The sequence below is a fragment of the Eumetopias jubatus genome, unplaced genomic scaffold (genome assembly GCF_037043125.1).
Source record: "Eumetopias jubatus isolate StellerSeaLion01/CBP00866 unplaced genomic scaffold, mEumJub1_p1.0 scaffold_14, whole genome shotgun sequence".
Lineage (NCBI taxonomy): Eukaryota > Metazoa > Chordata > Mammalia > Carnivora > Otariidae > Eumetopias > Eumetopias jubatus.
In genome coordinates, this window is record NW_028274820.1 from 101,611,805 (window position 1) to 101,638,067 (window position 26,263).

General features: G+C 46.0%; 1 protein-coding gene across 1 annotated transcript; it reads left to right on the plus strand.

Annotated features, from left to right (window-relative positions):
- The first annotated feature begins 611 nt into the window (after positions 1–611).
- ZNF398 (zinc finger protein 398) lies at positions 612–25,085 on the plus strand. Its single transcript, XM_028106326.2, has 6 exons — positions 612–896; positions 3,901–4,296; positions 11,976–12,102; positions 12,653–12,766; positions 19,544–19,657; positions 20,962–25,085. The coding sequence occupies exons 1-6, from the start codon at positions 873–875 to the stop codon at positions 22,113–22,115; spliced, it is 1,929 nt and encodes a 642-aa protein (XP_027962127.1). The 5' UTR covers positions 612–872; the 3' UTR covers positions 22,116–25,085.
- The last annotated feature ends 1,178 nt before the right edge of the window (positions 25,086–26,263 follow it).

Genomic DNA, 26,263 nt, shown 5'->3' on the forward strand with positions numbered 1-26,263 from the left:
AGCATGTTTGAAAGGAGGACTGAGCTAGAAACTCGGGGTCATGAGGTTATCGTAACTGTAACACACACTCTTGTCAACCCGAAACACACAAGCTCCATAGATATCGCTTGGCTCTCCCCTGTCCATTAGTATAGACCCAGTAAACTACAACCTCGATAATCCGAGAGGTAAAGACGACTATAGATTTCAGTTTTGGTGCTAACACGGGCCACGTGAGACGCGAGCCGCTTCATCTTGTTCGCCACATTTGCTATTTCTGCAAATGACGAAGGTCTCTCCATCACAGATTTGTGCCCCTCGTTGTAACGCACCAGCCCGCTCGCACCCCGCCCATTGCCGCCTTTCCAAGTTGGGCTGCCCTCCCGCCGGAGCGCCTCCCTTCGGGCGGTGCCTGCTCACCGGGCCTTCAGGAAGAAAGCGCTCCCCAGGAAGAGCCCTGGTTCGGGGCTGGGCCCTGAGCTCTTCTCTGTTAAAGCCTCTGGGGGTAAGGAGAAAACAACCCTCGGGCGCCGCACCACCACCGCCGGGGCGGAAGTGGCCGCCGGGGCCGGCAGGGGGCGCGCTGCGCGTGCGGCGCGGGCGTGCGGCGCGTCTAGGCCGGAGCCGTTCCCAGGGTGCGCTCGGTGCCCACAAAGCGCCAGCTGAGGGGTCGCTGCGGGCCGAGCGCCGCTGAGCCTGCCCGCCACCCAGCTTCACCCGCCGGCCGCCGTGCCTCCGCTGAGTCCCCGCGCCCCAAGCGCGCCCGGGCAGGGAAGGCAGGGCCGGGCGGGCGCCGCCTGCGGAGAGGCCAGGGGCCGGCCTGCGTGGGACCGCGCGGCGGCGGCGGCAGCGACTCCGGCGACTCCGGGCCGGGCCGGACACAGCGCAGGGCCATGGCCGAGGCGGCCCCGGCTCCGGTAAGGGCGGCCCGCGCGCCGAGCGCTGCGAGCCCGGGACGGTGTGGGCACCTAGGGCTCTGCGCCGCGGACCCGAGGGAGGGGAGCAGGACGGGACGCCCGGCCTGTCAGGCGTCGGGCGCTCCCGGGGTCCCGCTGGCGGGGAGGGGCCTGAGGCGCCGGGCAGGACGCCGACGCCGAGCTCGGGGCTGGGAGGGCGCGTCCCCTCCCCCATCGCGAAGTCCCCGCGCCTCGGGTGCGAGGCCCAGGGCTCCCCCTTCCCATTTGGACGTTTGTGGCGGAGAGCGCCTCTTCCGCTAATGAGAGAGGAGTGAGTGAAGAGGGGGGCTCCTCCCGCTTGGTGTCAGCCCCCTACAGCCCGCCAGACTTAGGGCAGCCCGCTCGGTTTGGGTTTTGCATCAGCGGTTCTCAGCTCCGGGAGCCGTCCGCGCAAAATCCCCTTCGGTGCAGTCCACCTGAGCCTCGCCCAGCCGCAGAGGCGGCGGTGACGGTAACGGCGAGGCGGGAGGAGGGACTGCGTGAGCCCAGGGTTCCCCGGTGCCCGGTATCTGACAGCGCCCGCCACGCCGGAGGCCCTCGGTCAGGACTGCCGCACGACGGACTGGGGCGGGTTCCGAGGACGGGATAAGCTTCCATGTGTTTCTTCCTTCCGCGGGTGCTCACCGCAGGCCCGCCGCGCGCCAAGCCCTCTCCCAGTTGCTATAGCTGCAGGGATGACCAAGAGAGCCCCTGCGCACGAGAGCCACGTAGGCCAGTGACATAGGACTGAAACATGCTTTGGGTTTGTCAGCGAAGAAGCCTTTGGTCACGCCAAGGAGAGCCGTTTTATGGGTCGGGGGCCAGAATGGGCAATTGAGGAGGGCCTGGAAAGTGAGAAGGGAAGGAAGAGGGGGAACGGTAGCAGTGGGGTGGGGAGTAGGGCAGAGGGGAATGCAGTCTCTGTCCTGGGACCTATTTTCCTTTTTCCGAGTCTTTTTTTTTTTTTTTTTTTTTAATGCGGTAGAGATGATCCTGTCTTTAATGCCAATGCTGTCTAAGAAATATGATGGAAACTACACATTTAACTTTAAATTTTCTAGTAGTCACATTCAAAAAGTAACAAATCGATGGAATTAATTTTAATATATTTTATTTAACTCAATGCGTACGAAATATTTTAGTGCATAACCAATATTAAGAACTTAATGAAATTGTACATTTTTTTCCCCATACTGAGTGTGCACAATCTGGTGTGTATTTTATACTTATGGCACATCCCAATCAAAATAACCACATTTCAAGTGCTCAGTAGCCATATGTGGCTACCATATTGAATAGTGCAGGTCTTTCTTACAGAGAAGAATCAGGAGAGATTGAAATACTGACCATCAAAAAGAGAAAAGAACAATGTGCCTAAAAATGTGGAAGGAGTTGACATTCAGAGCCTAAGTGGAGAGATTAGTTTTAAATAGGATCAAACTTTTTCCTGTGGGAAGGGAGAAAGCATGGGTTAAGCTACTGACGAGTTTGAAGTGGGAAGGGGTGTGGAAAAAAAGAAAGTTGAGAGAGTTTCAGTCTCATTACTCTAATTTTTTCCCTCAAAGTAGGAGGCCACGTTGTCCCCTGAGATTGAGGGGGCCTGCAGTGGACAAGAATCTTAGTGCCCCACGCAGCTCCCTGCGCCAGCACCAGCAACATCAGCATCAAAATGGAGAATCACAGTTTTCCTCCCAGACCTACTGAATCAAAGTCTGCATTTTAACAAGATCTCCAGATGATTCTTATGCACATTAGTTTGAGAAGCGCTGTACTAAAAGTTTAAGGAGTGTGCTGAGGATTTGTAGTGGCCACTTTATGGAATGGGAAGAGAAGCACTGTTGGGGGGGGGGGGCACCAGGCAGCACTGAGTTCCTGCTTTGCTTAGAAACCATTGGTGTGTGGTGACACCAGTTTTCCCTGTTGTGTGACTTCCTTTAGTAGGGTTTACCAGCTTGCTTATAGGAAGAGAGAAAGAACAATTAGACAGATTCAAAGCTGGAGCCGGTGAGGCAGAGAGACAGAAAGGGGTTGAAGGTGGTTGAAATGATCAACTGAGGAAGAAAACAAAGCCTGGAACAGGCTAATGAGCCAAGAGCAAAAGGCATGGTCGGCATGGTCAGGGGTTTAGTAGGATTGAAGAGCAAGTATAGCGGGTGAGCTGGAGAGTTGAGAGGTTGTGGCCAGGGAGGGCATTATCAGATTCATGGAGTTGGAAGGCTTTGTAGAGGTCATTCTGGTCCAACCTCCTATTTGTTGTCAGAATTTTTTTTAATACACTTTTTGTTTCGCAGCATTTTCAGTGACGAGGCAACCTGCTATTTTCTTGGAGAGATCTAGTTTCAAAAATTATTTATATAGGCCAGGGTTTGCCTGCCTGAAAATTCCATGTTGGTTCTAGTTCTGCCCTCTGGAGTAAACGCAGTATAATATGGAACAAGTCTGTTCTGCCTTCTGTTTTATAGCCATCAAATATTTGACAATAGCCATCATGTTTTCTCCATACTCAATATTCTCAGCTTTAATTAACTATTACTGAGTGGTGTGGTTGCGGTTTGTAAGCAGGGTGGTGGACAGGGCCAGAGCATATGTCATTAAAGGGTTTATCAGAGGGCAGCGAGTTCAGTGAAACCTGGAAAGATGTGATGCACTTTAGGCCTTTTCCAGAAATAGAGGGTACAGCAGCAACCTGAGCCCCTGGACAGTTGGCTCTAGGACCTAGCATCCCAGGGAATATGCCAGGTTGGTTCTCTATCCAGTTTCACTCATTCACTGTCTTACTTAATTCATCTCTGAACCACCAAAGCAATTCTCTTGGCTTTTGAGGCGGATGAGCTCCACAAAGATGAAGCTTATGCAGGCAGTATGAAAACTATATTTAGAGTCATCTCAGCTGGTTAACCAGTTAACCAGTCCTGCTTTGATTTTAGTTTGGATTAGGGCTCCTTCCAACACTCAATGTCTTGTCTCATCTCTCCACTGCATATAGACTTCTGAATGGGACTCTGAATGCCTTACATCCCTGCAGCCCCTTCCTCTTCCCACGCCGCCAGCAGCAAATGAGGCGCACCTGCAGACTGCAGCCATCTCCTTGTGGACCGTGGTGGCAGCCGTGCAGGCGATAGAGAGGAAGGTGGAGGTCCACAGCCGGCGACTCCTACACCTAGAAGGACGGACGGGGACAGCAGAGAAGAAGCTAGCCAGCTGTGAAAAGACAGTGGCTGATCTTGGGAACCAGCTGGAGGGCAAGTGGGCCGTGCTGGGGACCCTGCTGCAGGAGTACGGGCTGCTGCAGAGGCGACTGGAGAACTTGGAGAACCTGCTGAGGAACAGGAACTTCTGGATCCTGCGGCTGCCCCCGGGCATTAAAGGAGATCTCCCAAAGGTAATGCCCTCCCTTCTGGCTGGAAAGTGGTGCCACTAGTCCTTAGACGAGGAGGAAGGGATGGTGTTGGCCAATCAGGCTAAAGGAAAGATGAAAGTATTTTTTTGTTTCTCCATTTGGGAAGCATTTCATGTTCAATTTAGTGATGATTTGAAGTGTCAAACTTAAGTGCTCGCTTCGGCAGCACATATACTGAAGTGTCAAACTTAAGATTGGAAAACTCCAGTTCAAAGTTGACTACCTGGCAGATAGATTTTTTTCTCTTACGCTTTTTCCTACCCTTTGCCTCCAAGTCACTTTTTTCTTTGTTAACCTGCTTGCTTCAATCTTCGTGTGGAAACTAAATTAAATATCATTTAAATCAGCCTATTTGAATCTTTTGGTAGTTCTGGTGAAAAAGAGGAGGACAAGGGAAGAGCCATAGAGTAAAGGGTTAATAGAAGGGTTTGGGGCTCTGTAGATCCAGGATTGACATGTTCCTGTCCCTCAGCATCCTTTATAGAAGTGTGCTGTGGTGCCAGGGACCGGCTCTGCTGGAGGGAGTAGCCCATGAACTAAAAGAAGATAAACATCCTTCTTAAGCGCCGGAGTACAGCCTTGAGGCAGCTAGTTTCCTTGGGCACATACTGTTTGCTCCATATCTATATCCTGAAGGCACAGCATTGAACAATTCATACAGGCTTCCCTGGAGCTTAAATTTTAGTGGAGAAAGAAAGATAATAAATATAAACATACAAAGTAAATTCATGTAAGTGCGTAGATAAAAATAAAAGTGCTATTTGGTGATTTATTTTAGATGGGATTTCAGAGAAGCTATCAGAAAGGCGCTAATATTTAGGCTGAGATTGAATGACAGGAAGGACCCAGCTGTGAGAAGATCTGAGGAAGAGTTTTCTAGGCGGAGAGAATGCCCAGTGCAAAGTCCTGAAGACACAAACAAACATGCAGCGCTCAGGGCAAGGGGAAAGGCCCATTAGTGGTGTGCGGTGAATAGATAGGCATATGCCTGGAGAAGTGGGTAGGAGACGGGTCATTCAGGGCAGTGTTTTTCAGCCCTGACTTTTTACATTTTGGTGGACATCAGAGCTAGAGATTCTGACTTAGTGGGTCCTGGACGGGGCCAAAACATTAATAATTCTTTTTTTTTTAAGATTTTATTTATTTCAGAGAAAGCATGCAAGCATGAGGCGGGGGTGGCAGGGGTGAGGGAGAAGCAGACTCCCCGCTGAGCAGGGAGCCCAATTCAGGGCTCGATCCCGGAACTCTGGGATCATGAACTGAGCTGAAGGCAGACACTTAACTGACAGCCACCCAGGCGCCCCAACATTAATAATTCTTACAGCTCCATAGTGGAGTCTGATATGCAATTGGGGCTGTGAGTCATTGATATAGGGGTCTGGAGACCAAGGTGAGGCATTGGTTTTATCTTGGGTGTGATGGAAAGAAATGGAAGGTTTTAAGCAGAGTTCTATCTGGTTTATATTTTGAACGAGTCACTTTGGCTGCTTTGTGGAGGACGGGTCCAGGTGGTAAGAACAGAAGCAGAGAGAACCAGTAGGCAGCTGTAACAGCGGGAGGGGTGAGAGTGGCTTGGGTGAGGGTAGCAGTGGAGGAGACGGACAGTGGACAGATTCAGGACGTTGGGTGGAATTGATGGGTAGGAGTCACTGATGGGAATTAGGGAATGAGGAACGAAGACAATGATCATTGTAAATTTACTGTGTGATAACTCACTTAGAACTTGTTGTTCTAAGTGCTTTGGTTATTTTCATAAGAACCCTGAGGGCGCCAGGGTGGCTTAGTCAGTTAAGCGGCTGCCTTCCGCTCAGGTCATGATCCCAGGGGACTGGGATCGAGCCCCACATTGGGCTGCTTCTCCCTGTCCTCTGCCTGCCACTCCCCCTGCTTGTGTTCTCTCTCTCTCTCTCTGCCAAATAAATAAATAAATAAATAAATAAATAAATAAATAAATAAAATAAACTTAAAAAAAAAAAGAACCCTAACTCGCTCAAGATCATATAGTTTGGAAATACAAATAATAGAGTGGTATCATAACCCAGTTGGCTCCAGAGCATATGCTCTTACCCACCTTAGGTTTACTGACTGTTAGGCTTTTGGCTTGAAGAACCAGATGGATGGTGGTGGCATTTACTGAGATAGGGAATGTCTTGAGGAGTGGGAAGGAATGAGGACTTCTCTTTTGGCAGTATTAGGTTTGAGATGCCCGTGACACATTTAGGAGAGATGTTAAGTGGTCTCCGCAGCTCAAAGATGAGAAGTATCTGGCAGTCACTGGTGCACAGATCATATTGTTAAGTCATGAGACTGGAAGTCATTGCCTCAGGAGAGAAAGTGGAGAAACAGGAGGAAGAGCCCAAGGATCATGCTCCAGGAGCAGGCAGGGCCAGCAAAGGAGGCTGAAAAGGAGTGGCCATTGAGGTGGGAACAAGATGGGAAGGCATGTGGGGTCAGAGGTCAAGGAGAAAAGGCAATGAAGGAGAGAGTTGTCGTTTGGGTTGCGTGTTACTGAGAGATCTAGAAAGATGAGGACAGAGTATGATTTGGCAACACAGACCTAGCCGGTGACCTTGCCAAGAGTACTCTTGGCCCCATGCATGTGTGTCGGGGGGTGGGGGTGGGGGATAGAAATCTGAAAGGGGGCAGGTTGAAGAGTGAGTGGGAAGAGAGAACAATGACCGACATCTCTGTCCAGGATCACAGGGAGGGACATTAGTCCACATCTGACAGAGAACCTTCCCCAGTATGTCTCACTTGTGTGTCTGCAGCCTCTCCTGGAGTTCTGTGGGATAATTTAGACTTAGTATTTGCCATAAGATTAGCAGAAAAGGTAAATTAAAGTGTGTATCCATTGTCTTACCTGGATAAATGGATAACATTTAAACTCTTGGGGTGCATTTAAACTCCTGGGGCGCCTGGGTGGCACACGACTTGGTTTTGGCCCAGGTCATGCGCCACCCAGGCGCCCCAGGAGTTTAAATGTCCCTCTGCCCCTCCCTCCCCAAATAAATAAATTCTTAAAAAAAAAAAAAGTAAATTCTCCTTCTTAAACTCCAAAATCATATATAAAATAATGTGATTTTTCTTAAAGATTTCTTCTTGAAGTTAGAATATACTGAAGATATACTAGCTTTAAATATGGGAAGTAGATTTGTGATTTTGTTGAAAATGCTCTTATTCTGTCCTTACTTTTGAGGGCCAAGTTGAGAATAATTTCCCCACAGTTTTCTTACTAGTTTCAGTTTTTAAAATTGTGGTAAAATTGGGGCACCGGGGTGGCTCAGTTGGTTAAGCGTCTGCCTTCGGCTCAGGTCATGATCCTGGGGTCTAGGATCGAGTCCCACATCAGGCTCCCTGCTTAGTGGGGTGTCTCCTTCTCCCTCTTCCTCTGTCCGTAACCCCACTCATGCATGCTCTGTCTCTCTCTCTCAAATAAATAAAATCTTTTTAAAAAACCCTTTTAAATAGATGCACAGGGTGGCAGAGAAAACAGGCCAGCTTCCTGAAATTAACTTATTAATCAGTCAAATCCTTCACTTATGAATATATAACCTAGCATTACTCAGTATTAAAAAAAATTACAACACCAGGATGAACAAACACTATAAACTAGAAGAAACTACTACAAACTACAATCCTAGAAGAAAAAAAAACACAGTGAACTAACAGACAAACCTCTAATACATATTCCCAGAGAAATTCAGATATTGCATCCATTTGAAAAAATTCAGGCTGCTTCAAAAGAGCTAGAAATAAATATTCTTGAAAATTAAATTATTAAAATAAAAATGAGAAAGGCTGGAAAGAAAGGTCAGGGAACTCTAAAAAGGTGAATAACAAGAAGGGAAAGTTAGAGACAAAGATGATGATCCATCTTTCCAGCAAGAAAAGGAGAAATGGGGATGAAATATTGTAAAAGTAGAATTATGGAAGAAAAGGTCCCAGAGCTGGAAAGACACCCATTTTCTGACTGAAAGCTCATACCAAGCATCTGACACAAATATCAAAAGACCTACCTCAGAAACAACCTCAACACCTTTTAGAAAAACAAGTACAAATGGAAGATGAAAACTTCTAGAGAGAAGAAAATAGACTTCTTACAAATGGATTTGGTATTTCTTTGGAATACCAAAATATTAATTTGGAATTGAGTTGGCCCTAAGGTTTTCATCAATGGCATTTGATGTTACGAGACAAAGGACGAATGCCCTTAAAGTTCTGAGAGAAACAGAATATTATTCAGCCTTAAAAAGGAAATGCTGACACACTCTAACATGGGTGAACCTGGAAGGGTGTTATGCTAAGTGAAATAAGCCAGTCACGAAAGGACAAAGATTTCACTTATATGAGGTCCCCAGAATAGTCAAATTTACAGAGACAGAAAGCAGAATGGTGGGTGCCAGGGGCTGGGACAAGAGGGCTGGGGTGAATGTTTCATGGGGACAGAGTTTCAGTTTGGGATGTTCTGGAGATGGACAGTGGTGATGGTCACACAGTAATGTGAATGGACTTCATGCTGCTAAACTATTATTAAACATGGCTAAAATGGTAAATTTTATGTTGTATTTATTTTACCACGATTTTTTAAAGAGATTTTATTTATTTGAGAGAGAGAGCAGGAGCGGGGGTTGGGGGGCAGAGGGAGAGGGAGAAGCAGGCTCCCTGCTAAGCAAGGAGCCCAACATGGGGCTTGATCCCAGGACCCTGAGATCATGACCTGAGTCGAAGACAGATGCTTAACTGACTGAGCCATCCAGGCGCCCCCCATGTGAGTCTGTTTAGCCAAAAGATCTTTCCTTTATAGGAGAGAGCTGTCTCCACTGATGCTAGATCTAGGTGGGCTTCACTTTGAGGTGCTGTGGCAAGGCGCAAATAGGGAGTGCAGGGGCCACCCAGAGGCCAGGAGTAAGGCAGTGCTGTGTTGTCAACACCCACCCTGGGACTGCATGCCGTCTCCAGGGAGGCTGTTCCATTTCCTTAGAGGTGACGTCTGCAGTGTTGGCCTTGGGGTCAATGCTGCTGCTTAGTCGCTTGGCCAGGCCTGCTGAGAAGAGTGTGGAGGGATCCCTGCTGTTCCGAAGACAGACCTTCAAACTGCAGTCTATAATCACTTTTATTCCTACTCCATGTCTCTGCCAGCTTTGAGCTTGGAATTCTCTGGATTCCTCAACTGTAGTCCCTCCTGTGCGTGGTCGCAGAGCTGCAGCTTCCTCATGTACCCTGGGCCCTCTGTGTCTCACTGAGAAGCTCATCAAAAACTCTGGTCCAGTGATGGCTGCTCCCCATTCTTGGCGCTGCTTTAGGTTTAGTCCCTGCTGATTTTATTTACTGGCATTTCAGTAGCACTCTGGGAGGGAAAGGAAATACATATATACTTAGTTCATAGTCTTGACCCAGAAGCCCATCCTCCTTTATTTTTATCATTATTTTATCACATGTGTTTCTCTTGTAACATATCACAAATCTCTTGTGTAATGATGTTAGATGAAAATATGCTATTGAGGGGCGCCTGGGTGGCTCAGTTGGTTAAGTGACTGCCTTTGGCTCAGGTCATGATTCCAGGGTCCTGGGATCAAACCCCGCATCGGGCTCCCTGCTCGGCAGGGGGCCTGCTTCTCCCTCTCCCTCTGCCGCTTCCACTGCTTGTGCTCTCCTGCTCTCTCATTCTGTCAAATAAATAAAATCTTTGAAAAAGAAAAGAAAAGAAAATATGCTATTGGGTATCTACACTTGTTCCCACCCTGGCTTTAGATGCTGAGCAAAGTGTAAAGTGAATAATTATAGTTCTAGTCCCTAAGAAAATTTCTAGTTGGGGGCAAAAGAAATTCCACAAATGAAACAATTAGAAAATAAAGCCAGTTACCTCATAGTCTTGTATAGACCTTTGTTTCCTAATGGGTATGTTAAGTTTATGAAGATGAGTATGTATTTTTTTTTTTAAGATTTTATTTATTTAAGAGAGTGAGAGAGAACAAGCAGGGGGAGCAGCATAGGGAGAGGGAGAAGCAGGCTCCCTATGAGCAGGGAGCCCGATGTGGGACTCGATGGGATCATGACCTGAGCCAAGGGCAGACACTTAACCGACTGAGCCACCCAGGTGCCCCGAGTATGTATTCTTTTTATTGAATTTTTTAATTTTGGGAGAAAGAGTGTGTGTGTGTGTATAGTAGTTACCAAGAGTCTTTCTTGTTCTCTGATTTTTCTTTTTTCATAGCATCCAGTTTTATTTTATGGGTGGTGTTATATCTCTTAAATCTTTGTGGGGATACTAATTAGGAGGTGGTGGTGGTATGGTTTTGTTTTTTATGTTGCCTGGGTATTTTTGTTCTTTTTTTTTTTTAAAGATTTTATTTATTTATCTGAGAGAGAGAATGAGATAGAGAAAGAGAGCATAAGAGGGGGGAGGGTCCGAGGGAGAAGCAGACTCCCTGCTGAGCAGGGAGCCTGATGCGGGACTCGATCCCGGGACTCCAGGATCATGACCTGAGCCGAAGGCAGTCGCTTAACCAACTGAGCCACCCAGGTGTCCCAGTATTTTTGTTCTTTACACATTTTCCTCCCTCATTTTATTTTATTTATTTTTAAAAATATTTTATTTATTTGTCAGAGAGAGAGAGCACAAGCAGGGGGAGCAGTAGGCAGAGGGAGAAGCAGACTTCCTGCTGAGCAAGGAGCCCGATGCAGGACTTGATCCCAGGACCCTGGGATCATGACCTGAGCCGAAGGCAGACGTTTAACCAACTGAGCCACCCACGCATCCCTCCTCCCTCATTTCAGTCTTTATTGTTCATATGGCAGTCTTTTTTAACTGGTCATTGAGACTTAGTGCTTAGCTCTTATTTAAGAGTTTAACTATAGAAAGCTGTCCAGTGATAGGAGGGTGAGCTAGCCTTATGATGATGAGCAGCTAAACACCAGAATGAGGAGAGCGTTATACTAGGTGATAGTGTCCATACTAGGTACCTGGGGAGGCAACTCTTGTATTTCTTTACAGAAGAACCTTCTAGTTTTTGCCCAGGGAAAAGTACCTAGCTTTAGACAAAGCTATGCTGGAGGGTCGGGGTCTTCTGTTCTGCATATGACCATTCTCTACACGAAGCCTGAATTCCCACTAGGCAGGCTTCAGAATTCTCCTCTGAAAGTACTCTCCAGTCTTCTGTGCTTACATGTTTTCCTGTTCCCATCAAGCCTGTCTGTCTTTTAGGACTAGCCAGAGACCCACCTCTTCTAGACTCATCCCAGCCCCATTATAGCTTGGTATCCAAAATTTCTGGTCCACGTCTTTAATTTGAATATAATTATGTGCTTATTTTGGGCACAAACCATTTTTTTATAATCTTGATAATTGCATAAGCCTTGTACTTAGTGGATAGTCAGAATATGTTGTATTATGTGAATTAAATACCGCTTTGCATTTGTGCCTATCTATGAGGGACTGTTTACAAGTAATATCCTCCAATCTCCCAAAACTCGGAGCCCTAAAGTTTATTACCATTCTCCCTGAAAACATCTTCTACTCCTGGAGGTTGGATCTGTGCCTTAAGTTTTTCCTATGTCCTTCTAGCAACTCACACAGTTTTTTGTGACAAGTAGGTACTCAGATAAACTGAATGGCTGAATTGCAGCAGGAGGGACTAACCCCAGTGTGATTATAATTTCAGGTGCCTGTGACATTTGATGATATCTCCATCTACTTTTCCACTCCGGAGTGGGAAAAATTAGAAGAATGGCAAAAGGAACTTTACAAGAATATCATGAAGGGCAACTACGAGTCTCTCATCTCCATGGGTGAGGCCACGCTGTCACCTTTTGAATGAGGTGACCACAGCACTAAGGGGACTTTGCACAGGCCCTTGTCCTCCAGCTGTCCTCATTTTCACTCTGTCCTCACACACTTCACATTCTGATCCCAAACCAAAGATTTCCAGTTTACCCTTGCTAAATGGAAGAATCATAATCTCTCCTTCTACCAATATGCAGGACAGAGAATGCAGCTCAGAGTTCTGGCTGGGCCAGCAGGGTGGTTTCCATGGGTGTCCTTCACCTTGAAAGGGCCTTGTTCTCCACCTTGAGGCACACTGTCCCTGTCCCTCGGTGAAAATAGCAGGCGAGCAGTGCTAACGAGGCATGTGTGCCTTCCCACACGTTACCTCTCAGGTGCTTTCCGAAGAGGTAGCATCCATCCAGGAGGTGAATGGATGGACCCAAGTGATAGAGATTCTGAAAAGAACCCCTTGGGACTGTGGACCTCAAAGCCTATAGCTAAGCCTTAATGGCAATTCATTGTCATCCTCATTGATCTCTTGGTCATCCCCTCTTTCCCTTCTTCCTCTCCTAGATTATGCCATGAATCAACCTGATGTCTTATCTCAGATTCAGCCGGAAGGAGAACATAATACAGAGGAGCAGGCAGGACCAGAGGAAAGTGAGATTCCCACAGACCCCAGTGAAGGTAAGTAGCAGAAGAGATTATCCACTCCTTGTCTCCCTTTCCTGGTCAGAGACAGTGGCTCAGACCTGAGTAAGCAGGGCTTGGGGCTTCCAGAGCCTCTCCATGCTAAAGCAGCTAGGAGAGAGTACTTAGAGATTGCTGGTCCTTTGCCTTCTTCCGTCAGTACCACGAATTTGAGGGCTGTTAATGGTATTTCGTGACAAAGTTATGAGACTTAATTATTTAATAAAATGAACATGTCCTTAGATGGCAGGGGAAGCAATTATGCTCATATGAGGGGAAGTGGCTTCAGTGAGTGTACACCTGGTTGTTCAGAAATGCTGGGGGTGGGCTGGGAGTCCGCACGGTCCCTCAGAGATGCACTGAACCAGCAGAGCCCGAGGATGTCCACCTGGGCCAAGTGGATTTTGCCTGGTTTGGGAGCCAGCCAGCATTAATGAACTCTCCCTCATTTATTTGGTTGGTAGCTGCTTCATATAGTGTGGGAAGGACTGCTCACCCAAGTCCAGTTGTATTTTCTCTGCTGTCCCACCTCTACTCTCAGAAAAAGCTCATCATTTTGTTCTTTGCTGGACAGAAAGCTCACAGAAAGTTCATCCTTCAGACATCTCTATTAGATGAACCTTTCTTACAACCTACCTCCTCTCCTGTACACTGTTATTTTTTTTCTAACATTTTATTATGAAAATTTCCAAACAGAAAAGTTGAAATAATTTTACAGTGAACACCTAGATACCTGCTACCTGGATTCTACCACTAATATTACTCCGTTAGCACATACTTATCCATCTCTGCATCCCTGTCAATCCATCCTCTTTTCATTGTATTTCCAAAGCAATAAAGATATTAATACATTTCCCCATTAATAGTTCAGCATGAATATCATTAACCTAGAGTTCACTGTTTTTTTTTTTTTTTTGAGGTAAATTTTACATACAGTGAACCTTTCAGATCTTAACATTCTCTGACTTTGGAGGAATGCATGTATCTGCCACACATTTTTTTTTTAAGATTTTTAAAATTTATTTATTTTTAAAGATTTTATTTATTTGAGAGAGAGAATGAGAGATAGAGAGCACGAGAGGGAAGAGGGTCAGAGGGAGAAGCAGACTCCCTGCTGAGCAGGGAGCCCGATGTGGAACTGGATCCCGGGACTCCAGGATCATGATCTGAGCCGAAGGCAGTCACTTAACCAACTGAGCCACCCAGGCACCCTAAAATTTATTTATTTGACAGCACAAGCAGGGGGAGCGGGAGAGGGAGAAGCACCCCGACACGTATTATTTTTTAAGAATGTGTCGGGGAGGGGCACCTGGGTGGCTCAGTCGGTTAAGTGTCTACCTTTGGCTCAGGTCATGATCCCAGGGTCCTGGAATTGAGCCCCACGTTGGGCTCCCTGCTCAGCGCGGTGTCTGCTTTTCCCTCTCCCTCTGCCTGCCGCTCCCCCAGCTTGTGCTCTCCTGCTTGTGTTCCCTCTCTCACTGTCTCTCTCTCTCTGTCAAATAGATAAATAGAATCTTAAAAATAATAATGGGAAAGAAAAAAGGTAAGACAAAATTTTTTTAAAAAGTAGTTTCTATACGCAAAGAATCAATTTTTTTTTTTTTTGCTTTTCAGCAAGCATCTTCTCTAAAACATCATAGTTTTAAAAAATCAATTTTCACATACTGTGTAATTTGTTGTTAGACTGGTGTGTTTATGTTGGAATATTGATATAATTTTAGAAACCTTAATTTTCTTAAAATACATTTGGATTTTATCCATATTTCTTATAAAGTCCATAATCTATTCTCATATTTCATTCTGGAGCTTTAGAAGAGCTGTGCATTATAATTAAATATATAGGTAGAATGGGTAGAATGGATTTGAGCATAGTAATGGTACCATGTGACACCCCTTTCCTTTTATGTCCAAATATCTTGGAATTAATTTTACATTCTGTCTCTATCCCCATCATCTGAATCAGATGAAGGGAAAGAAAAATTATTATATCTCCCTAGGGAATAGTCATTGATGCCTACTGTCTTAGATAAAATTGCATACAATTAGTGGAGAATAGTAGTGAATGGGAGAACACAAAAAAATATAATCTTGAGATTTTCTGGAATTCTTTTTTTTAAAGATTTTATTTATTTATTTGACAGAGAGAGACACAGCAAGAGAGGGAACACAAGCAGGGGAGTGGGAGAGGGAGAAGCAGGCCTCCTGCGGAGCAGGGAGCCCCATGTAGGGCTCGATCCCAGGACCCTGGGATCATGACCTGAGCCAAAGGCAGACACCCAACGACTGAGCCACCCAGGCACCCCTGGAATTCTTCTTTAACTGTATCACCAGGGCCTCATGCAGACCAGCTGTGTGTGGGGCCACTGTTTGATCGCTTATAGTTTGAATATTGAACTACCAAGTTTTTAGAATTCTTTGGAGAAAAACTTGACCCAGGAAGTTCTAATGGAATAATTACTGAAATCCCATTATCTTTGTCTTTCTTCTGGTTCAGAAGCCATAAACTCACGCCAAGATTGTAGAATGACCCGGCAGGAAAGCAAATTCATTTCTAAATCTTGCAGTCGTGGGGAGACTTTGGGATCATTGTTTCATGTGCATTTCCATGATCCCTTATTTGCGTCTGTTCACTCTGGTCCAGCAAGGCCATCTTTTCCTAAACAAAGCCAGTAATTAAGGCATATCCCAATATGATAATCCTTTTATTTTAGCTTATCCTATTTGAAAACAAGAATCATCCTGGGAATGACAAAACTTTGAGGTTTTAACTCACTACACAAATACTTAACAGATTCACCTGGCAATGTTTTAGTCCCACACCTGTTTCACAGAAAATTTCAAAAGAAAGTTTTTATATTTTTACCAATGGTTGTTCCATGTGTCAAGTATTGTTTGTTGTCTGCTTAAAAAGTCCAATCTCAGCACCATTTTAACTCAGTTTATACCTTTGTACATATCCCAGAACCTCAAGGTTCCAGCTTCTTTTCAGACAGCATGGGTCCTTACCTGTTTAAAATATACACAGACACACACACACAAAATCAGATTTCCTCATAGTTAAAATGACATTCAACCAGTGTAGACATTAAATTTTTATATTTTCTTGTGATCAGCTTTTCTATTTTTTTTTTAAGATTTTTATTTATTTTAGAGAGAAAGCTCGAGCAGGGGAAGGGGCAGAGGGAGAAAATCTCAAGCAGACTTCCTGCTGAGTGCAGAGCCCTACGCAAGGCTTGATCTCATGACCCTGAGGTCATGACCTGAGCCAAAACCGAGTCAGAAGCTCAACCAACTGAGCCACCCAGGCACCCCTCAGCTTTTCTATTTTTAACTTCCTCTCAAATCTAGAACCTCAGCATTTTTCCATTTCCTCCTCTCTGATTAGTATTCAGTTTTTTTCTATTCTCTGGCTTTTTCCAAAGCCTGCTGCTGGTAGGAACCCATGATTTTACTTTCATTCTATGTTTCTGTAAGTATCCACTGTTGGGGTTCTTTAGGCCTGTGAGGGATGTGCTTTGAAAGCTGTTGTGTCCTGACCAGCAGTTGCCATTTTCTGTCACCATGCAGGTGTCTGTATCAGGCCATCACAGTATTCAAGTTCTCCTGCTCCTTTCATTTCACTTCCAAAAGGTCCTCAGGCTATCTTCCCACCACTCCCACCAAATTATAGCAGACACTGCAGTATGCTGTGCATTCTATGACGTAGTGCCAAGCCCCAATTATTTAATCAAATCAATATTTCCTTAGCTGTACTGATGTAGTGAAATGACCAGAGGAACTTTTAGCATCATTATTCAACAGGAAGGGTTAGCTTCCTGGGATTTCCCAAGTTCAGTGAAGTCATACTTAGCCAGTGGGTTCTAATAACAACAGCCGTTTACATTTCTGGAGAACTGGGTTGTTTTTTTACTGTTCCATAGCTTTTATGGTTGGCTGCTGACTAATGTAACAAAGATTGGAAAGAATCCAAATACCCATCAATAGGGCACTCTTGAATAAATAATGGTACCACTACATAGTGCGGCTATAAAAAGGAATGAGAAAGATCGCTATGCTGCTAGACGCATGCCTGGAATATATTGTCAAGTAAGAAACTGGGATACAGAATCGTTTGAGTAGTATGCCGTATAAAGAGGAAAAACATGAAGATGTATATACATATTTGCTTCTATTTTTACAAAGATCAATGGAAAATTAAAACAAAAACCAGTAAGAGTGGCTACCTATACAAGGAGAGAGAGATTTGAGATGGAAACTAGTCCTCTCTGAATGTATCTTATTTTATAGTTTTGATTTCGGAACCTTATAAATATTTTACAAAATTTAAAAAACAAAAATTTTTAGGGGCGCCTGGGTGGCTTAGTTGGTTAAGCGACTGCCTTCGGCTCAGGTCATGATCCTGGAGTCCTGGGATCGAGTCCCACATCGGGCTCCCTGCTCAGTGGGGGGTCTGCTTCTCCCTCTGACCCTCTTCCCTCTCATGCTCTCTGTCTCTCATTCTCTCTCTCTCAAATAAAATCTTTAAAAAAAATAACCAAAATTTTTAAAAATCAGGCACAGGCTGAAATAATTACTGTATGATATATGTGTAACATAAATACGTAGAATAGATTTCTTCCAACTGACTAAAACAATATTTTAACTATATATCCCTAGAGGGATAGATCCTGAAGACTGAAACACAAAATAATCTTAAATTGAGTTCATATTTTTGTTTATAATATTGGTATTATTTTGACACAAGTATTCAGATAAAGCAAAGATTATGTTAATGTCATCAGGAACCAAAATTTTCAGGGTTAGGGAGAAAAGATACAAGTATAAAATCAAAGGACTTAATTAAAACCCTGTAATCTTAAATATGAATCATAAATATTAATATAAACTCATGACACTTTTTCTAAAAGATATGTATTTTAATAGCTCTGTTCATGGAAAGGAGCTAGAAGCAACAACAACCTATGAGCAGTTAGCATCCTTATCATCCGGATTGCGTTCCCTAAATTCCATTTCTCAGATCAGTGATTGTGTGCATGGAGCAGGAAATGTACAGGATGCGCCTGGGATAGTCTGTCACACCAGAAATGAAGGAAACTACATATTTGATGATGTGAAAAGACAGAGCTGCTCTGAAGAGGCTCCTGCTGGCCAAAGAAGGGACAGTTTGAGCAGTGGACTGAAACTCATCAGATAGATAACATTCTATGAGTTCATAATGCTAAACCAAAAGAAAAAAAAGTCATTTGAATGACATTTGGAGGTTTCTAGAGCACTAACTCATTCAGAAAATTAATGAGAATCAATTATGCATTTTAAAAGTCTCATAGTTTTAATGACTAGAAAGTTCCTCCTCTGGATATCTGCGAGAAGATCCTTTTCCTCAAACCCAGTCTGTCCCCTCCTCATATTTTCTCTTTATATATGTGTGAGTATAAAATCTGGGAGAAAAGAAAGAAAAGGTTGGACTGTGTTTAATACATTTCATCCTGGAGTTTAAAGTCAGGAGTCGGTAAGGCAACCTGCCGCGCGTGCCAAAACCTGTGTCTCCCCAGTCTCCCTGTACAACCTGCCAGTCTTTCGGGCCTCAGTCTTGTCAAACCTCATATTTCTGCTTTGGGCACACCTTTAGATTTCAGTGGTCTCTCCCTGATTTAAAAGGCATTGGGCAAAAACAGTGAGTTCTGCCTATCTGCTACCCATAAAACCAGAACCTGCCTACAATTTGAATTTACTCTCCGCACCTTGTCAGCTTACCAGCTTGTCCTTTTAGGTCAAAAAAAGGCTACCTAGGCCTTGGCTGGGATAGCTCGCACAGCTGTTTCTGCACTGACCAAATGAGCCATGTTATGTGCAAAGCCTTGAAAGGCTGTTCTTTTTTCTTTCCAAAAGAACTCCGCCTTACCCCCGCCGCCGCTAGGCCTGAGGGACTCACAAAGACTGTTCTCCCCTCTCCTGGGGGTTCAGGAAACAATGAGCTGTATCATTTAATAAGCAGAACTAATATGATCTTTTAGAGCCCAGAATTGGGAACCTGAAAAGTATGTTTCTAAGGAGTCAGATCTGTGTTTAAACGGACATGACTTTGTAATTCTGGGGATGTCTTTGTTTTTTAATTAACATCTAAGAAAAATTTTTTTGGTCAATCTTAGTTTTTTCTTTTTTCCTGCTATATTTTAAAGCAGACCTTTGATAATAATGGAGTTTCATCATAAATACTTCCTTACTGACAATGTATTTAACCTCTGAAATGGAGAAAATAGTCCCTCTCTACTGAAATGGAGAAAAGAGTCCCAGCTTCATTATTTCAGGAACGACTTTTTTTTTTTAAGATTTTATTTATTTATTTGAGAGAGAGAGAATGAGAGAGAGCACGAGAGGGAAGAGGGTCAGAGGGAGAAGCAGACTCCCTGCTGAGCAGGGAGCCCGATGTGGGACTCCATCCCGGGACTCCAGGATCATGGCCTGAGCCAAAGGAAAATGAAAGGCACCGCTAATTCTAGATGCATGTCAGGGCATCCTCTCCAAAATAAAAACTGTGATTTGTTTTAAAATGAAAACAGTCACTGAAGTTGAGTATATCAAGTAAAAATACATTAAATCTGGCTTCATTTTGAACTGCTTCTCAGATGTATGCCTTTTTTTTAAAGGCTGGTTCAGTTTTGGTTTTGTAATCAGAGGTAAATATTTGGGCAAGACAGTGTTCAACAAGCCAATATGATCATTTTCTCTTTCTGAGTCAAGCCCTGAAAGCCATTCTCTTTTTCCTCCAAATAGAGCCTGGAATTTCAACATCAGATATTCTGTCTTGGATCAAACAAGAGGAAGAGCCCCAGGTTGGGGCCCCACAGGAGACCAAGGAGAGCGACATGCACAAGGGTGCCTATGCTGGTGAGTGAGGAATCAGAGATGCCCACACCCAGCCTCCGCTTAGGCCAGGACCGACCGAGGAAGCCGCGGACAGGAGGGGGTTATGGAGGCAAGGAAGTGGAAGAAGGATGGGGAAAGGGGGGGAAAAGACAGGCTCACATAAGTTAGAGATGAAAATGAAATCAAACTAAGATATATTTTAAGTGAGAAAACACTTTTAAGTATAAAGACAAAGTAGATTTGTTAGAGGAAGAAAAACAAGTGCACACAGAGGGACCAAAGGTATGAGGATGGGGAAAGACAGAAGAATATTTGAGGATCATTTAGAAAAGGATAGAACAAAAATGGAAGGAGTCTAGCTGTAGCAACAAGAGTGTCCTTGGAGAGGCACAAATGTCGACCAAGAACTCTCCCTCAGGACAAACAGTGGTGGCGGAAGAAGCAAATAGCTTCTTTCCAAGATCCTTAGCACCATCTATATTTTGCCATCTGAATTGTAGAAGAGAACCTCAAGGCCAGAAGGAACCCAGTCATTTATATGACTTTTAATGCAACCTATTTTTAAATATCTTCTATTCTCTATGTTCTTTTAGACTCTAGGAAACAGAAATAAAAAATAGCCATTTCTGCTCCTCAGGATATTTATATCGGGCACACACACATCAGTACTGGGCGTGCCTACTGTTAAGTCTCCAGGGTGAGTGGGACGGATGACTTCTATAAAAGAAATGAGGCGTTTGGAGAACATATGTCAGTTTTAGTTTGGGTGTCTAGATAAGGCCCACAGCAGGCTGTGAAGCCAGAATTGGGCCCTGCAAGATTGGTGTGACAAGGTTGGGCCTACTTTGGGAAGATGGGAAGAAAGGGATGCAGGCTACAAAAGGGAGGGCAGACTGAGCAGAGAGCAGAGGCAGAAACACGGACTCGATTTTCAGGGAGAGTAGGGAGAGCTGACAGTCAGGAAGGATTTATCTGGCAGACTGAAGGGGAGTAGGAGTGGGTGAATGGGTAATTTTAGGCCTTGTCACAAAAGGCAACAGAATCAAAGTCCTGGAGCAGAGGAGAAACCGAATGAAAGGCGTGCTGGCAAAGGTGGATGCCGGGGTTTCTCCTTTTCCAAGCAGGGAGCATTGAAGAGGCGCGGCGAGCCCTCTGATGATTTGCCGCGGGGACTATACATGCCTTGATGATTATCTCAGACCTCCACTGAGCTTCCTATCTGAGCCAATTAAGAGCTCCGGGCAGTCTGCTGGAGGTGGGTAGGATTACCGGCAGTTGCCACGAGACAGCTGTTGACAGGTGTGACTCTGAGTCCTTTCTTTCAGATGAAGAGCTTGTCATCAAAGCCGAAAGCCTTGCCAGAGCCTCTTTGTGCCCAGAGGTTCCAGTCACCTTCTCTTCTCCACCACCTGTGGCAAAGGATACTTTTTCAGATGTGGCTTTCAAAAGCCAGCCGTCGGCATCCATGGCGCCTTTTGGACGTTCAGCCACTGACCTGGCCGAAGCCTCTGAGGGCCAAGTGACTTTTACTCAGTTGGGTAGCTACCCCCTGCCACCTCCAGCCGGGGAGCAGATGTTCTCATGCCACCACTGTGGCAAGAGCCTCAGCCAGGACATGTTGCTGACCCACCAGTGTAGCCACACAGGTGAGCCCCCCTTATCCTGTGCCCAGTGCCCGAAGCACTTTCCCCAGCAGGCCGACCTCAGCAGCAGCTCCCAGCCCCATGCTAGCGAGACACCCCCCACCTGCCCACACTGCGCCAGAACTTTCACGCACCCGTCAAGACTCACCTACCACCTCCGGGTCCACAACAGCACCGAGCGCCCCTTCCCCTGCCCCGACTGCCCCAAGCGCTTCGCCGACCAGGCCCGACTCACCAGCCACCGGCGGGCTCACGCGAGCGAGAGGCCCTTCCGCTGCGCGCAGTGCGGCCGCAGCTTCAGCCTGAAAATCAGCCTTCTGCTCCACCAGCGGGGGCACGCGCAGGAGCGGCCTTTCTCCTGCCCCCAGTGCGGCATTGACTTCAATGGCCACTCGGCCCTGATTCGCCACCAGATGATCCACACGGGCGAGCGCCCGTACCCGTGCACTGACTGCAGTAAGAGCTTCATGCGCAAGGAGCACCTGCTCAACCACCGGCGGCTGCACACGGGCGAGCGGCCGTTCAGCTGCGCTCACTGCGGCAAGAGCTTCATCCGCAAGCACCACCTCATGAAGCACCAGCGCATCCACACGGGCGAGCGGCCCTACCCCTGCGCCTACTGCGGCCGAAGCTTCCGCTACAAGCAGACGCTCAAGGACCACCTGCGGTCGGGCCACAGTGGAGGCTGCGGGGGCGACGGTGACCCATCCGGACAGCCGCCTGACCCCCCGGGGCCCCTCCTCCCTGGGCTCGAGACCTCTGGCCTAGCCGTTAACACCGAAGGGCTAGAGGCCAGTCAGTGGTATGGGGAAGGGAGCGGAGGGGGGGTTTTGTAAACCTCGCTCCTTTCATGGTTATCTACATTCTCTGGTTACCTATGCCCGCGAGCCCCTCCACCCCCCTGCGGTAATCGCTATGTGGCCCGGCGATGAATTTGGGATCTTAGACACTTGACTAGAGACATTGCTGGAATTTTGGAACTTCATAACATCACAAGAACACGACATTTTGAAACCCAGAGAGACCTGGAAGGAAGCCCAGCATCCCGATCTTTACAAAAGTTTTACCTGAGCAGAAGTTATATAAGAAGGTTGCAGAGAGGTTGGAAAGCAAGATTTGGCCCCTATTAATCCATCCCAGGGTGATAAGTTGATAATGATTGTGGCTCTAGGTAGAGACAGGTGCATGGGGAGAGCCTCCAGAACTCGAAGCCCATCACGAGGCATGAGGATATTTAATTGAACCTCATTAATTCCCTGATGGTAAGATGGTTGTTAAAAGAGAGTCCTGGAGCCTCCGGTCATGGTACTGCTTCTCCCTGGCATGAGCTAAGGTCTGCCCCTGTGCTCATGTACTGCCTCTCCCGAAATGGTAACTCAAGACTACCTTCCTAGGTTTCCTAGATTAATTCTTCTAATCCATTTTGTTTAATATTGGGGGAGCAAGAAGTTTGACTTTAAAAGCTTCTTAAGGAGAACAGTTCCTTGAGTAGTTTGATTTGCAGAATTCAGGCTCTTACTGGCATTTAAACTGCTAGGAATGTTTGCCGAGGTCCTGGTTAAAAAAGTGGGAGCAGTGTTCTCAGCACTAGCTTTAAAATCTAGAAAGCCCAGAGAAATTTCAGAACAGCCTAAAATTTGTGCCTGAACCATGTTTCTTAGAAGGAGTCATTTACGTCAAATTTTTCTGTATTTCCAAGCTAATAAGCTGATTTTTCCGTTCCTGGTGTCTCGTATTCTTGACAGTCCTCAGCAGAAAAGATCACAGCGCTTTCCGGAAGCGTTATGGAGCTTCAGAAAGTGCCAGTGGATCTCAAGTTTCATTTCCTCAGTTGTGAGATGATGGTGCTGTAATGCAGCTTTTTTGAGCCATCAGAGTGTATGTTCACCCCTTCTGACTCTCCCCATTGACAATGGGCAGATTGAGGAACTCTGTAGATCCCTGAGCACCACATACAGACAAGGACAGCCTCTTGCTGCTTGTTCTGCTTTTAGGGACCTTGGCTACCATGTGTTCTTTTGTGGGGGACATTCGGTCAGAGGAGAGTGTCTGAGCGTGGTCCTACTCCTCAGTGGCTTCACAGGTGGGCGTAACTCCCTTTCCCTTTAGAAATTGCAAATTTTCATCTGCAAAATGAGGCTGGTGAAAGGAAAAAAGTGAGCCTCTAGAAATTAAAAAATCATAAAACTTGTGACACATTGACACATTTCTTCTGCCAGAATTCTCTATCTCTGGCTTCTATCCAGGCAAAGCCACATAAGACCCCTAAATCAGAGCAGAGACATTTCCTGTTGAAACTTGACGGAACTCGATTTGTGTTACTCTTGCTGGGAGCCGGAGGTGGGAAACAAAGACAGCCCTAAGTCTTGGGCAGTAAAGCTGTTTATTCCTATACTCTGTTTCCCCTGAATCTTTCCAAGATGCCTAGAAACAAGGTCTGCAAGTACTTAAGAACACTTTCTTGATGAAATGATAAGGGAGAGACCCATTTTTTTCTTATCACCTAGCCCAACCTTCACCCAGCCTAGCTCTGGCTAAACACACTAGGAAAGTGTTACCCCAGCTAGCTTTGCTCCTGGGAAGGCTCTGTCTGAACATGCTCTTCAGAATGATTGCATTTATGAAACATCTGCTCTGTGACATTCACAATACCAGGGGTCATGGGAGACCTAAGAAATGGGTGTGAGACCTAGTCTGCTGCCGTAATTTATAGTCTGAAGGCGATGAAAAAAAACGCAGTATAGAACAAACCAAGACAACTGACGAACAGAACCCTGGCATGTTGGGATTAAGAGCTTTCTAGCTAGAATCTGAACCCGTACCACGCGTAAATGTGGGGGTTCTGGGGCTCTCAAAGCCAGGGTTCCAGCTTCACTGCTGACCCACTAGGAACTTGGTATGAGACCCAGCTCTGGTTTGCACCTTGTCTCCTAATTAAAAGGGAGAAGTATCAAAGTACTATCTTTAGGTGGTGAGCTCCCTTTCCTGGAGGCATTTAAACATTTGCCAGGGTGTGCTTGAAAGGGATTCCTACATGAGGTGTGATGTTGGTCTAGATAACATCAGACATTCTTTTTTTTTTTAAGTCAAAGATTTAATGAGGACACAGAGCTTATTAATGAAAGAGACCTGTGGGTTAAAATGCTGCAGATAGATCCCACAGTCCTTTCTGCAAGGAACTGTAGCCAGCAGGGACCCAAACTTTGGCAGGCTGTGAACACAGTTCAAATACCAATGAGGCCAGAGCCACGAAGCTCAGTGAAAGGGAATGGGCAGGGCCATGCCAGAAAGATGGAAGTAGGTGTTCTCCTAATCCTCAGCCCCATACACACTAGGGGGTTTCAGCTGTGCATTCTGGTCTCCTTTCCCGGCACCCATCCTCTACCAGGTAGAACTCCAGGCCAGCTCTAGAGTTTGTTTGCTTAAGATTCAAGGGTGGTTACATAAAACGCGCTCAGTGGAAAAGTTAAGTCGAACCGGAAGGTTTCAGTGTGTGGAGAAACTTGGTCCATCGAGGGCTCCTGAGAGAAACCATGCATTTAACTGCAGTTGAGGTACCTGAGGATTGGTTGTCAGGACAAGGCAGGAAAGAGGAGAACCCAGGAATGTGCCCTTCATCAGTCTGCCCCCTGGGCTAAGAAGTCTGTCACACACAAATAGGCCTGTCTCATCGGAGTAGACCCAGATGTGGACTGTAACCAGATCACTCTTTGCTTACTAAGTTTTTCATTGTCACCGTTAGATGAGCCTCTGTTTCAGCCACAGATGTGAAAATAAATGAAGTTGATTGCTTGTTTAGAAAGTGAGAGGTCTCTGATCCTTTTTGCTGGATATTCGATATTGGAAACACCAATAGCTGGGCTCTGGCTAGAGCGGTGCTTTATGTAACTTTCTCATCATTAGGACTGCAAAGTTCCGGTGGGGGGAGATTCTGCGGGGCTTCTTTTTGGAGCATTTTGGAGAGACTTGGGTGACCATGCCTATCTCAACCAGGATCAGACCCTACGGCTTATTGGGGAATAACAGATGTTCACTGTCTCAGTTCCTTTATCCATTCCAAGTGGGATGGAACACCCAGTTTCTGCTCACGGTTTTCTCTGAGGAGAGTCAGGATACCCCAGTCCTTCTCCCCACCTGTCACCCCATATCGCAGTTTCCTAGACAACAAAGAGCTGTCTGAGGGCTGCTCAGCAATGAGTAAAAGCCACTCTTTCCCCAGATGGCTTACAGATGAGGAACTCTTTGTCATCAGATTTGTTTTCTCTGTGTGTTCAGTGGACGCCTCGACCCTGTTCTGTTCACCCTACAAAGGAAGCACTCACTTCTCACAGGGCCTATATACAAGACAGTCTTAGACTGGGTGTCAGGCTCTTAGCAGCAAAAGGACCTCAAGTGAGGTCAAACTGCTAGGCAGTGGAGGCGGAGGATTGGGGAGTGCAAAGAGCCTGAACTTAAGGACACACGTGGGTGAATACAGCGTCATGGGCCTAGACTCTGAGTCAGACCTGTATTCAGGTCCTGGCATCATCAGATGTAACATATGTTCCTTAACCATCAGGAGCCTAGTTTCCTTATCTGTAAAGCAGTGAGAACGAGATCTGTGTCTCAGCGGGAAAGGAAGCTGGTGTGACGTCCTTAGCGCAGAGCCGGACACAGAAGGCATCACTACGACAGCTCTCACCACAGGTGTCCGGGCCTGACCAGAGAGACGGTCACATCTGGGCTACTCTGTGGAAGTGCATGATTGCTGGATGTCTCAGCTTTTTGCCTGCCATCTTTTGCTTCCATTTAACCTGTTCTTGTGCCCTGTCTTTTCTGTACTTGCTGGTTCCCACCAGTTTCTGTGTACCATGACACCATATGGCTCTTGTGGCTCTGACTCTTTTGTTCTTCAGATTCTGAAGCAGGGGGTCTGGCCCAGCTCCTCTTCCTGTACCAGGTCACACAAGTTTCCAGCCAACCCTTGGATTGGCTACCCTCGGGT

Coding starts and splice junctions, on each gene's coding strand:
- ZNF398 (XM_028106326.2), top strand. CDS start 873: ATGGCCGAGGCGGCCCCGGCTCCG. Junction 897..3,900: donor CCGAGGCGGCCCCGGCTCCG/GTAAGGGCGGCC, acceptor CACTGCATATAG/ACTTCTGAATGGGACTCTGA. Junction 4,297..11,975: donor TTAAAGGAGATCTCCCAAAG/GTAATGCCCTCC, acceptor TTATAATTTCAG/GTGCCTGTGACATTTGATGA.